Below are 12,285 nucleotides of genomic sequence, written 5' to 3'. Positions count from 1 at the left end.
CTCCGCTTTCGTCTCATGCATACTCTGTGGGAGCGCAGTCAAAGAAGGAAGAGGATATTTGAGGCAGATGATGTGAACAGCATTTCCTTCGATCTTCGATCTGTTTGACCAGTCGCTGCTCCCTTCGATGATCGTGCGACTTGCATTGCTGTTGCAACAGTCGATGCGTGTGGTGGTGAAGTGGAAAAAGGAAGTGATGCGGAGAATGGCTGCAGTGTGTGAAGTTGGAGATATTGTGGAGAAGGAATTGGAGAAGGGGATGGAGGCAGCTGAGCAGATGATGGTGGATGTGCTTCTGTTGCCTGCAACTATTGAGCTGATGGTGATGGAAAAACGAAAAGAGGAAGAAGAGGATGAAGAGAGAAGAAGAAGAAGAAGAAGAAGAAGAAGAAGAAGAAGAGAAGGAGGAGGAGGAGGAAGAGGAAAAAGAAGAAGAAGCTGAAGGAGAAGCTGAAGACGAAGCGGAAGAGGAAGAAGAGGAAGAAGAGGAAGAAGAAAAAGAAGAAGAAGCTGAAGGAGAAGCTGAAGACGAAGCGGAAGAGTAATCAGACTCCCCACCTTTTATGTAAATTGAGAGAAAACGGAGAAATAACTTTCTTTTTCCTTATATTTTTCCATTTCAACTTTCCCTTTTTTTTCTTCCTTTCTCTCATTTCTATTCATCTTTTTCCTTCTTTATTTATGTTTCATTGGGTAATCTTTTCTCTTTCTCTCTTTAACCTGTTTAAAAAATTTGAAACCTCTTCGCACAAATCATCTGATGAGAAATAACTCCTTTCTTATTTTTCTTCTTTTGATAATTACTCTTCGCTTTTCCTGCTGATATCCTCAAAATTCCTCATGTTAACAAAGGAGAACCACTTCCGGAGAATTAGTTTCATCCGGAGAAATATCACTCTTTGCTTGATTTTCTCCGCTTTTGCCTTTTTATCTTTCTTCTTTTTCTTCTAATCCACTTTATTCATTTTTCTCCATGAAAATTTCCCCTTTCGGCTCATCTTTTGGGAAGTTTGCCGGAATAATTAATTCAAAAAAATTTTCCCCTTCTTTTCTCAAAGCAGATTTCAAAGAAGTCTTCTTCTTCTTTCTCGCTTTCTTTCTCTGCGCTTTCTTTCCTCAGAATGTCGAACATCTTTCCTTCTTTCATTTCATTCATTAGAAAATATCCTATTCTCCTTCTAAAAATAGCTTATTTCCTCTTTCTCTTTTCTCTTTTCTTCTTCGTCTTCTTCAAATTCACTTTTCTTGTTCACAACGGTTTTTCCCATGTTTTCTTGTCCATCGCTGCACCTTCCCTCCTTTTTCTCCTCTCCTTTTGGAAATCCTTCTGTTTTTGATTCCAATTCAAAGTTTTTAATATTTTTTTCACATTTAATTCATCTAATTCTGCTAATTGCATCAAAATTGCGAGTCTTGCCATAAAATCTTCCAGTTGCATATTTCCATCAAACAGCTTTCTGAAATGACAAAGAGTTACGACAAATCACAAAAAAAAGTTGGATGCTTTTTGAATGTGAATGCCCAGCCAGCCCATCTGCTCTGATGAAAGAGTCGCTTCTTCCAAACACTCTCAACAAATAAGTCAAGCAAACTGCTTTTCTCTTTCAAGCTCATATCAAGCATTGTCGGGTTATGCAACATGCATAACAGATGGCAGAAGTCACGAATGTTATCGTTGAATGCAATCCAAACGAGATTAATTTCCAAACTTCTGAATCTTTTGAAAAAGGATAAAATGGCTTCTCTCTCTTTGCTGTATTCCTGTTCGTAACCAATCTGTATTCACTAAAAGAGCGTCATTAAAGAAAAATGAACAAAACAAAAAAAGTCAAACCATCTTTTTTTTTGGTCTCGAAATATTTTCCCATCTCCAATTGACTAGTAATTATCAGCCCAGCTGGCTTTCTTGTTCTCCAAAATTGCCTCTTGCCATTTAAAAAAAAGCAGATAACTGGACAATAAATGTATGGGAAAGATGATCATCGAAAGCAGAAAATCCATTGTAAAGTTGGCCATGATTCCAAATGAAAATTCATATTCTCCAAATAAACAAGAAATCAACTCTTTTTCAAAGACTTATACAACACCAAGTCTTTGCTGATGGCTTTCCAACTTGCTTCATGCAAAATGCAAATGCGATTGTTGTAAATGCCTGCTGAGTGCTTCATTCTGCTCGATTCCTCCATTCTTCAAACCCCCAATTCCCTTTCTTTTTCCATAAAACCAACCTTCCCCCCAAAAACTTTGTCAAACAGATCCTGTGCAAAAAAGTATGCCAAGTGCACTGCACTTCCTACAAAATGACAAAGAGGTTCAATTCAATCTTTCTGATATTCTCCTCGCTTTTTCTGCATCTTGCTTGAGTTATTTTTCATTCAGAATATCGCGGCCAATGTTGCATCATATGTTTTGTAATATACAACCATGCTCATATTTCATGCAACTTCCCACACTTATTCACTTTTTGCAAGCAATCGATGCAAACAGCCACACGCTCCTCACTCCACAGGCAAAATCCCTGTTCTTCTGCAGCGCCATTACTCGCATTGATGCATCTGTGGCAGTGCTCACAAGCAGCTCAAACATGCTCTTGCTGCGGCAAATCACAATAAAAAATCATCAGTTATAAAATTATAGGTTGTCCACCCTTATTAATTTGTTCAAAAAGGAGATTTTTTAATCCAAGTATTTGCTTGTTTTGATGCAAATGACATCGACGTCACATGAAAATGTGTGGAATAAAGCGTTATTAGATATTTGATTTGGTTCTTTTAATTCTTTTAATTTGAACAAAACACGAATATTTCGAAAATGAATTTATTTGTTGTTTTTGATTCATTTTGTGATTTCACAGCCAACTTCAAAAAGTCGAATATTTCTTGGTTTGTAAAGTGTTATAAGAAATGAATGGTTGAATGAACAAATGCTTCTTTTTTCTCTTTTGATTTTTTCACTTTTTTAGAGAAACTTTCGCAGTTGGAACAATTCACCGAAGCAGAGCAGAAACAGATTATCGAAGAAATGAATGGGATATTGGATGAAATGGAAGAAGAAGAATTAGAATCCGTTTTATCAGAAGAACTATTCAACAAAATACATAAAATGATAGAAGAAAAGAAACTTTCGATGGAAAATGCAATTTTGTTGTTGAAGCACATTGGATTTTGCAAAGCGCTGAAAGACATTTCAGATTTGGCATTTAATGAAACCTTTTTTTGCAAAAGAATGAAAGAGATGATAATTGATGAAAATGAGAAGAAAAGCGAAGAAAAGAACGAAAGGCGTCTGATTGACCTCTGTGAATGCTATGTTTCTCTTGGTCATGATTTCCCACCTGAATTGTTATCGATCTGTGTGCCTTGCCTTCTAAAAGTTGCGTTGAATAAAGAGGAAAACAAGGAGACTGAGAAAGAAGCAGAAATAGCATTGTTGGGTTTGACAACTTTTGGACTAAGCGTATGAAAACTCTTTTTCTTTTTGATGTTTTTGATTTTTATCTTTATTTTTTTAAAAGTTCATCCAACAAAAACTTTATCTGAATGAAATCAAAGAAATTATCGTTTATCATCAAGAAAATCACAATCTGACGCGACTCGCCTATCATTGTGCTTGGGACTTTTTGATTTGCAGATTGAAAGCTGACGAAAGCTTGGAAGAAGTGATAACGAAAGAACTGCATTTTGTGAGAGCGGCAGCAGGAGAAATGGAAGATCTGTCAAAGTGTGTGGATTGGAAGAGAAAAGTTGATAAAAAAGAAAAAGAAAAAGTGAAAGAAGTGCTGATGATCGGAAGATGGTTCGTTGCAATTGACAATTACATGGCCTGGCCCACGTTGCGCAACGAGGAATGGGAAGAACTTATCAACAGCATTGTTCAAGTATTTCGAACAACAAGAAATAATTTCTTTGGAATTAGTAGTCACTGCCTTTATTCATTGAAATGTGCTTCAGATAAAGGATTTGTGAAAATTGATGACTTGCTGAAAAGCGGAGCTGTTGATCTCTATTTGGAAGAAATGAAGCCATCAACTTTGAATGACATTATGATACTTTATGCCTTTGAATTTTTTAAAACGATTTCAAGTGGATTGAATGAAGAGGAGCGTTATGGAATGGAAAAAGCAAAAATAAAAGAGATGAAAAGGAAAGTGTTTGAAAAGATGGAAGAAGAAGGATCAGAAGATATCATCGCAAGCATTCATGAAAGATTTAAATATCATCACAGATTATATTATCCTTTTATACTGTCTGAAGACTTATCTGAATATTTTATGAATGTTTGAGTAAATGAGATGTTATTTGTTTTGTAACTCAAAATTTTATTTTTTCTTTTTTTGCCATTTCACAAAAGAGAAAACAAACAGTTGTTTGAATCTTTAATTAAATATTTTTCCCCCCATAACTTCAAAATGCAACAAAGCAATTGAATAAAATTGAAAAAACAAAGTGCAAAAAAGAATCCTGAAGTTTAAATCCCCCAAAGAGGGTAATAAAGTTCTTCATCTTTTTTGGTTATTTAAGAAAAATGAATCAAAATTTAATTTGGAGAATTTGATTGAGCTTGAAAATATTATAAAAATTGTTGATAGACTATTTCGCTTGGAAGAAGAAGAAGAAAAAAGAGAAGGAGAGATTGAAGAAGAAGAAGAAGAAGAAGAAGAAAATAAGAAGAAGGCTGAGGAACCAACAAGAGTCGAAGGGTTGAGGAAGAGGAAGAGGAAGAGGAAGAGGAAGAGGAAGAGGAAGAGGAATGACAGATTTTGGATGTGAAATCTCTACAGAGAGTCCATGCTCATCCAAGATGTGTGTGAAAGCTAGTTGTTATAATTTGTATGGTAGCTGGCGGGACAATCATATGATAATAAAAGTGATTGGAGAGAAGAAGGAGATGAGTGAAGAGCGGGAGGGGATTGTGGGGGAGCCAGTTGTGGAGTGGAGCGGATAATACAGCAGGATGGAGAGATGAGTGTCACATTTTATTGGGAACAGGCTGTTTTGGAGGAGAGAGAAAAGAAAAGAAGGAGGAGAAGAAGAGAGAGGACGATTGCTAATTGAAGAGAGAGGAGTGAAAAGTGAAAAGTCTGGTGTAGAATTGGAATTTGTCATTTGATGGGGGGAATTGTTTCTTTAAAATTCGGACAGAGAGAGAGAGAGGGAGAGAGAGAGAGAGAGAGAAAGAAAGAAAGAAAGAAAGAAAGAAAGAGAGAGAGAGAGAGAGAGAGAAAGAGAGAAAGAGAGAAAGAGAGAAAGAGAGAGAGAAGATGGACGAGTTTGCTGTAATTGAAGAAGTTGCGATTCAGTAAAGTTTTCCCTTGATATTGAAATGAAAATAAAGTGTGGGATCTTCCAAGTCTATAGCAATGAATGGACGATCTGGTTGTTAACCCTGGTTCATTCGATGATTGCCAAGAAGAGAATGAAAAATCGGATCTGTCAAAAGAATTGTTCTGTGTATCCGACAGTTGCATCATCTGCTTTCCGTTAGATGTCAAGTCTTCTTCGGGTTGATAAAGATGTTTTCTTTACTATTTTCCTTCTTCTGCACAATAATGAACTGCTGGCTCGCATTCGCTTGTTCTCTCTTCAAAAAAATATCAAAATATAACTTTTGAAAGGTCTCCAGCTTTTTGAACATCTGCGACCCAGTCAACTTTGCGGAAAAAGTCATCATTAGTTAAGAGAGCAAATTCTCTATAGTTATCCGTTCATATGGTGATTCTTTACTTGCGTCCATTAACGTTTCTCTTGCTGAAATCAAAAGCAATGTAATTGCTCTTTCAATTTCATCAAAATCACATAAGATTTCAATGAAATTTCATTTGCCGAAGAAAGCGAAAACAATGAAGTTGTGAAGATAATCTTCTTCCAGTTCACTTTTCTTCTCTTTAACAAGTAATTCTGAACATAAATCAGTTCTGCGGAAAGCACTGCATTATTTTGCGTCCACTTCCGATAAACTTTGAAAGCCCACAAAAAATCAAATATTCAACTCCAGAAACCTCAAAAAGAATTATTGATCCGTTTGATTGGAATGTTTTTGTCATATTTCACCGAAATGTTCCTGAAGGCACAATCATAAATCTGTTCCATTTTGCTCTTTCCTGACAACAGGAAATAGTCTGATGATGAGACAGCCAGATCTGCAACGATGGAATTTCTGAAAATAACACAATTTGAATCATCAGATGAAAATATGAGGCTGGAAGGGTTTAGATTCTTTTGGGGGACAAAACTCACATTTGTGAAACAGATTGCCCCACTTTGCAAAAGAAACGGAGATTCCGATTTTTGGTGGGAAATGCAGGAATCCATTGTTACAGTCGATTTGTCTGTTATTAGCACACATGTTGAAGAAGAATGTTCAATTGCCACATTTTTCAGTCCAACTGTAGAATTGTGCAATCCCAAAAATGTGTTTTTCACTGTAGAAAGTCCTGACTGTAATCTTTTCACTTCCAACAATGCAATCTGCTCAATCAAGTAATTAACATCAGTCTCTGACAGATATTGTGCATCATTTGAATAACCTGAACCCAAATAAAGAGAATAATTGAAAAAATAACATTTCAAAAAAATACCTTTGTTTTTCAATATTGAAATTTCAGAGATATTCTGCACATCAAAAACGTTCCCTAGTGTTTTATGTGTCGAAGAAAAATAACTTATGCAATATGCGAGAAAATCAATTTTTTTAGTGATCAAAAAATATTAGTGTTATTATTTAACCCCCACCTTTTTTTTTTTACTCTGACCTTTTTTTTTATTTCAAAAGGTTTATATCCCACTTTTTGAAATAATAACTTGATTTTTTGTATAAAAGGAATCTATATTGAATTTTTAAAATGTGTTTTGAAATGAAGCCTACTTTTAATTGGGGGAGATAAGGGTAGGTAGGGGGGTTGTTGAAAACCATCCTTCAAGCTTCCTCGAGAAATTGGTTGGTTTCAAGGGGTGTAAAGCCACTTTGTTCATTCAAAATATATTTTTTTTGGGTTTTTTTTTGAAATTCATTTTTTTTTTTAAAAAAAATGAAAATTAGATCAAAACCTTAAAATAAAAAATGAAAATTCTTGTTGAAGAAAAAAGAAAAGCAGGGCAGACAAAATTAAAGCATGCCATGATATCTTTTCAATCCAGAAAATACAAAAACAAACTAGAACGAATGGCACATATTGTGTATGATGGCGTCGTCAGGATCACTGACGCCATCAATTCCAAGCAGTTCAGCCGCAGCAGTATTAAAAACGCCGTTCGGGCGTTGAGAACTAAAAGGTAAGTTGGAAAACCAGGGAGACCGCAGACAATCAGCAAAGAGAAAGAAGAAACAGTTCTGGATGTGATCAAAATTGATTCTATTTGCGGGAGCAGTTTTACAATGAAGAAAACAAGAGAATTGGTTTGCTCAAGTTTTTTATTGTAAAAATAACATTTTTTCTTTAGATGTAAAATGTTTAAAACGATACAAAAGAAGAAAACGAGCACTATATAAAGGTTTCAAATGCTGCGGCGTCCGGGTTTTTGAAGCTGTATCCTGAGTTAATGAAGAGCAAACCAAAAAGCTAAAATATAAATCGGCTTGCTGTGTCATGCAAAAGTGTGATGAAGCCCTGGTATCAAATGGTGACAGAATAACATGAAAAAATCATTACACACCTTCATTAATATTTAACGTTGATGAATCATCTTTGCGAGTTACATCTTCTACAAATATTGAAGTTATCCATCCATCTGGACAAAGCGCTGGGTATTGCAAAGAAGCACAAAGAATTAACAATGCAACACTTGTTGCTGCAGTGGCTGCAGATGGTTATTCATCGCCTTGCATCATTCTCTGGCCAAGCGTTAAACAACCGGACGAACTGAAGCCTCTTCTCTCTCCAACTCTGGACATCTGGCCTAATAAAAGTGGCTGGATGGACAAGCAAAACTTCAAGAAATATGCGGGAACAGTTCTTCTCCCTTCCATCGTAGAAAGAAGAAAGCGCATGTCACTGGAAACAGAGAAATGTCTTCTTTTCATCGACTCTCATCCTTCACGCGGTGATCCTTCAATTTGGAAAACTTTCTCAGAGAATAACATAGATGTCGTAACATTCATCCCCCACAGCACCCATTTGTCTCAACCACTCGATAGAGGAGTATTTGCGACTCTCAAAACTGGGTCATTATTTTTCATATCGTAACTTTGTTCGAAGAAAGATCTTTTTTTTAATAATTGTGGTATAATGAGAAAAAAATTAAAAATACATGTTTATTAATGAATAGAAAAAGATTCGTGATTGAATTTTTGAAAACCAAGTCACTTTGAGTAAACAAAAAAAATTCCATTATAACATTTAATTTTTGAGTTATTTCTTTTATTTGAATTATTTGATATCACAACATCTAACAAAACCAATTATTGTTTGCAGATAATTACAATTTGAGTATGATTTAATGACATTATATTTTTAAATGATTTGAATTACTTATTGTTTGTATTTAAATGAATAATTGATTTATAAAATTTAGAAGCGAAATTGATGAATTTATTCTTTTGTGCAATTTTTTTTAAACCTTATTCAGTTATGAACGATCAGAATTAAATTTTGGACGATTCGAGAGGTTAAAGAGAAGCAATGTGACTTGATAAGGAATTAAAAGCGAAAATGATGTTAATGGACTTTCTGATGGAAGTGACATAATTCAAAAGAAGAATGTGAATAAAAGAGAAAAAATGTGGTGGAAATTATCAGTCAGATGTTTGTCTCTTTATTTTCATTTGTTTATTTTGTTTGGTTATTGATTTTCTTGTTAAATTGTATATTTGTTTGTTAAATGGGCATTCTGCAAGAAATGGGAGGTTGAAGTGGAAGGCGGACATAAAGATTGGGGTTATTGCAAGATTTTTGAGCGCTGGGCATGGGTAAGATAGGGATGTTGATGAAGAAGGAAAGTTGAATGAGAAATGGAGAAGGAGGCAAAGCGGAAGGGGATTCCTAGGAAAATGATGAAGGTGCGCCGACAGATGCTGCGAGGCCTTGCTGCTGAGTGAAGAGGAACGAAAAGTGAAAAGGAGGAATATTTTGTGTGAGAGAGCGATGGAAAGGAGGAGCTTTGGAAGGATGGCAGTAAAGGAATGGAGGAGCTGCGAAGTATTCGGACTTAATCCCGAAGAGACAAAACATGCGATTCCACAACGATTATTTATTCATTTATCTTCATTGCTTCTTCATCAGCTTCTTCTTCCTCTTCTTTCTCTTCCTCATCTTCGTCTTCGTCATCTTCCCCTTCTTCTTCTTCTTCTTTGGTTTGTTTTAAAAAAATTCAGCTGCAGCAGACGCCGTACAGCCATTGAACTATAACAAAGAAGATAAGAACGATGATTCTGCGCTTTTCGATTGGAGCAAAAAAACGTCAAAATACACTCATTGTTTGTTTTTTTCTTGCCGGAAAGGAATGTTCAAGCCTCTGCAGCTGCGGTTGAAGTTTAGCTAAATTGCGAGCAAATGGAAGAAAGGGATTATTATTTGAAGAAGCTTTGAGAGAAGAAGGGCGAAAAGAAAGCGTGCATTGTTGGTTTTGGATGGGTCGAAGAAGAGATGGAATGTTTTTGAAATTGGAGAGAGGAAATATGGCTAGGAACGGAGATGTGAATTCGAAAGAATGGGATGAAGAGATGAAGAGATGAGGAGATGAATCAAGAGAAAAGGAATAAAAAGAGGAGATGGATGAAAGGGAAGGGGTTTTAGATGAAAATATTGGAGAAATGAATTTTTACCTGATAAAATTCAAAAATTTGGGGAAAGTTTGAAAAAGAAAATGAGAATATCCTCCAGAATATTAATTAAAAGGATAATATTTGTGGATGGAGATTCATGGATGTTTTGTTTTTGTTGGAAATGACGGAAGGGACGAGATGACAATGAATGCAGCGATTCTTTGACCAAAGAAGTAGAGATTAACGAGCAATAAAGGCATAAATCTTATTTTCTTTTTGTGTGTGCGTGTTTTTATTTGGCAGAGTTTTTCCTTTGATTTTATTATTATTATTATTATTATTTCACTTGCTTAGACAAAAGTGTTTTTGCAGGCATTTTCCAAAAGTAGCGAAGAAAAGCAGAATAACATCAGAAGATGGCGACTGAAGGGAAATCAGCGAAATCAGTTTGGGAAAGAGCTTAATAGGATTATCATTACAAAAATGCATTAACAGCAAAGATTCAGTTTTATTTTTTTATGAAATTACTTTTATGAGCAGCAGAAAGGGCAAGAAAAGTGTTGTTGAATAATTTGAGTTGCTGAGGAATATTTAATTGAGAGGGATGGGGAAGACGGGGAGTGAGAGAGAAGGTGGGGGAGGAATAGGAGGATGAGGACGAGGAGGAGGAAGAGGTGAAGGAGGAAAGAGAGGAGTACAACGAGGAGGTGGAGGAAGACGTGGAGAAGAAAGAGGAGAAGAAAGTGAAGGAGGAGGGAGCGTATTGGTGAGTGAGTCGGATTTCTCATCTTTTTGTGTGTCTTCAACCCCGTTTCTGGCACCTCCCCTGACACGCCTTGTGACACTCACCCGACTGACCTTCTTCAACATCTCCTCAAATCCATCGAAAACAAGACAACTGGGTGAAGGGCTGAGCGAAAGAATGTTTCTGATGAATGGGTGTGAATTTGTGTCGGTGTTGGATGTTTATGATGGGGGCATTGTCCCCTCACTGAACAGCCCCTCATCATCCTTGTCTGCCTCGAACACCTCGTTTGTCAGGTGCTATCGGTCTCAGAATGTTGCAGTCAGCGGGAGCGAGGGGAATCCATCGAAGCCAGGGAGACAGCAGATAGCAGACAATGCGGTGAATTCGTTCACTTGGTGTGTGTGGAATGGGTCAAAAACCACTGGAAATCAAGGCACAGTTACAGATGGAATATCATGTGGAGGTGCTATTCATATGTTAAATCTGGCAGCTGTGACACTTTCAGTGAAATTTTGTTCGTTCAACAACTGCTATGAAAACGATGCTGGTGGAAAAAATGAAGCTAACCGATAAGACAGATTCTTTTTTGCTTTTATTGATATTACAAAATTTTCGACACTTTTATTTTAAGTTTTATCTATTTTCTTCATTTAACATGAACACTGGTAAATTAAAATTGATATTTTTTTGAAATTACAAAAGTTTATTATATGCGTTATGAGGCATAACTTTTATGTGTTATATTTTACAAGTTCTTCTTTCAAACATATCAAAAACATATAGATCTAATAAGAATACAGACAAATGTGTAATTTCATAAAGACAAATAAAGTGTATATTGTAAAAACAAAAAACTTTTCTTTAAAAATAATAAGGTTTGAAGATTGAAGTGCAGAAAAAACAAAAAACGATGAAAAGTGTATTTACAGCTTAATTAAACATTGTAATCACGAATCATATATTATCCGAAATGCATAAAAAGATAATTTGAAATAGTCAAGATTTGACGAAAATATTTTTAAGTTGTTCGTTTCATCATCCAAAAAACTAAACAATTATATATTAAAAAACAATATTTCTCTTTAACCTCTCGAATCGTCCAAAATTTAATTCTGATCGTTCATAACTGAATAAGGTTTAAAAAAAATTGCACAAAAGAATAAATTCATCAATTTCGCTTCTAAATTTTATAAATCAATTATTCATTTAAATACAAACAATAAGAAATTCAAATCATTTAAAAATATAATGTCATTAAATCATACTCAAATTGTAATTATCTGCAAACAATAATTGGTTTTGTTAGATGTTGTGATATCAAATAATTCAAATAAAAGAAATAACTCAAAAATTAAATGTTATAATGGAATTTTTTTTGTTTACTCAAAGTGACTTGGTTTTCAAAAATTCAATCACGAATCTTTTTCTATTCATTAATAAACATGTATTTTTAATTTTTTTCTCATTATACCACAATTATTAAAAAAAAGATCTTTCTTCGAACAAAGTTACGATATGAAAAATAATGACCCAACTTCTCTTTCTTCATCATTTGATGTTCCATCGTCAACTTCATCGTCTGCTTCGAGAAAAGCACTTGTCGACGTGCTTCCTCAAGCAATTCACTCCACTTTCACTCCTTCTGTCATTTATAAAGCTTTTATACAAAGCGGAGTACTTCACAATACGTTCGGTCCGGTTCTTCGCAAACTACCTGAATCATCAAAATACCCTCTTCCTTCCCATCGCAACCATTTCGATTATTTTGGAAAGTTAATTACAAAAAAAAAGAACTTCTCGACGATTGGGAAAGATTTTTAGGGAGAAATGAAGAAATG

The 12,285-nt window shown here is 35.2% G+C and overlaps 3 protein-coding genes across 3 annotated transcripts; all 3 read left to right on the top strand.

Annotated features, from left to right (window-relative positions):
• Nucleotides 1-127: 127 nt before the first annotated feature.
• On the top strand, nt 128-545 carry MONOS_7985 (uncharacterized protein; the record flags this gene model as incomplete). Its single annotated transcript, XM_067878353.1, has 2 exons — nt 128-289; nt 342-545. The coding sequence occupies 2 exons, from the start codon at nt 128-130 to the stop codon at nt 543-545; spliced, it is 366 nt and encodes a 121-aa protein (XP_067731004.1).
• A 2,680-nt stretch (nt 546-3,225) lies between these two features.
• On the top strand, nt 3,226-4,282 carry MONOS_7986 (uncharacterized protein; the record flags this gene model as incomplete). The annotated part of the gene is made up of 2 exons (XM_067878354.1): nt 3,226-3,456; nt 3,515-4,282. The coding sequence occupies 2 exons, from the start codon at nt 3,226-3,228 to the stop codon at nt 4,280-4,282; spliced, it is 999 nt and encodes a 332-aa protein (XP_067731003.1).
• A 6,095-nt stretch (nt 4,283-10,377) lies between these two features.
• On the top strand, nt 10,378-11,123 carry MONOS_7987 (uncharacterized protein). Its single transcript, XM_067878355.1, has one exon. The coding sequence runs from the start codon at nt 10,622-10,624 to the stop codon at nt 11,018-11,020; it is 399 nt and encodes a 132-aa protein (XP_067731002.1). The 5' UTR covers nt 10,378-10,621; the 3' UTR covers nt 11,021-11,123.
• Nucleotides 11,124-12,285: the final 1,162 nt, after the last annotated feature.

This window comes from Monocercomonoides exilis, assembly GCF_001643675.1.
Source record: "Monocercomonoides exilis strain PA203 chromosome Unknown scaffold13-1861174, whole genome shotgun sequence".
In the NCBI taxonomy this organism is placed as follows: Eukaryota; Preaxostyla; order Oxymonadida; family Polymastigidae; genus Monocercomonoides; species Monocercomonoides exilis.
The sequence above is the reverse complement of the archived record's forward strand: the minus strand, read 5'-3'. Positions and strand labels throughout refer to the sequence as shown.

What these genes read in the sequence shown, in the direction of transcription:
- MONOS_7987 (XM_067878355.1), top strand. Translation starts at nt 10,622, where the DNA reads ATGTTTCTGATGAATGGGTGTGAATTTGTGTCGGTGTTGGATGTTTAT.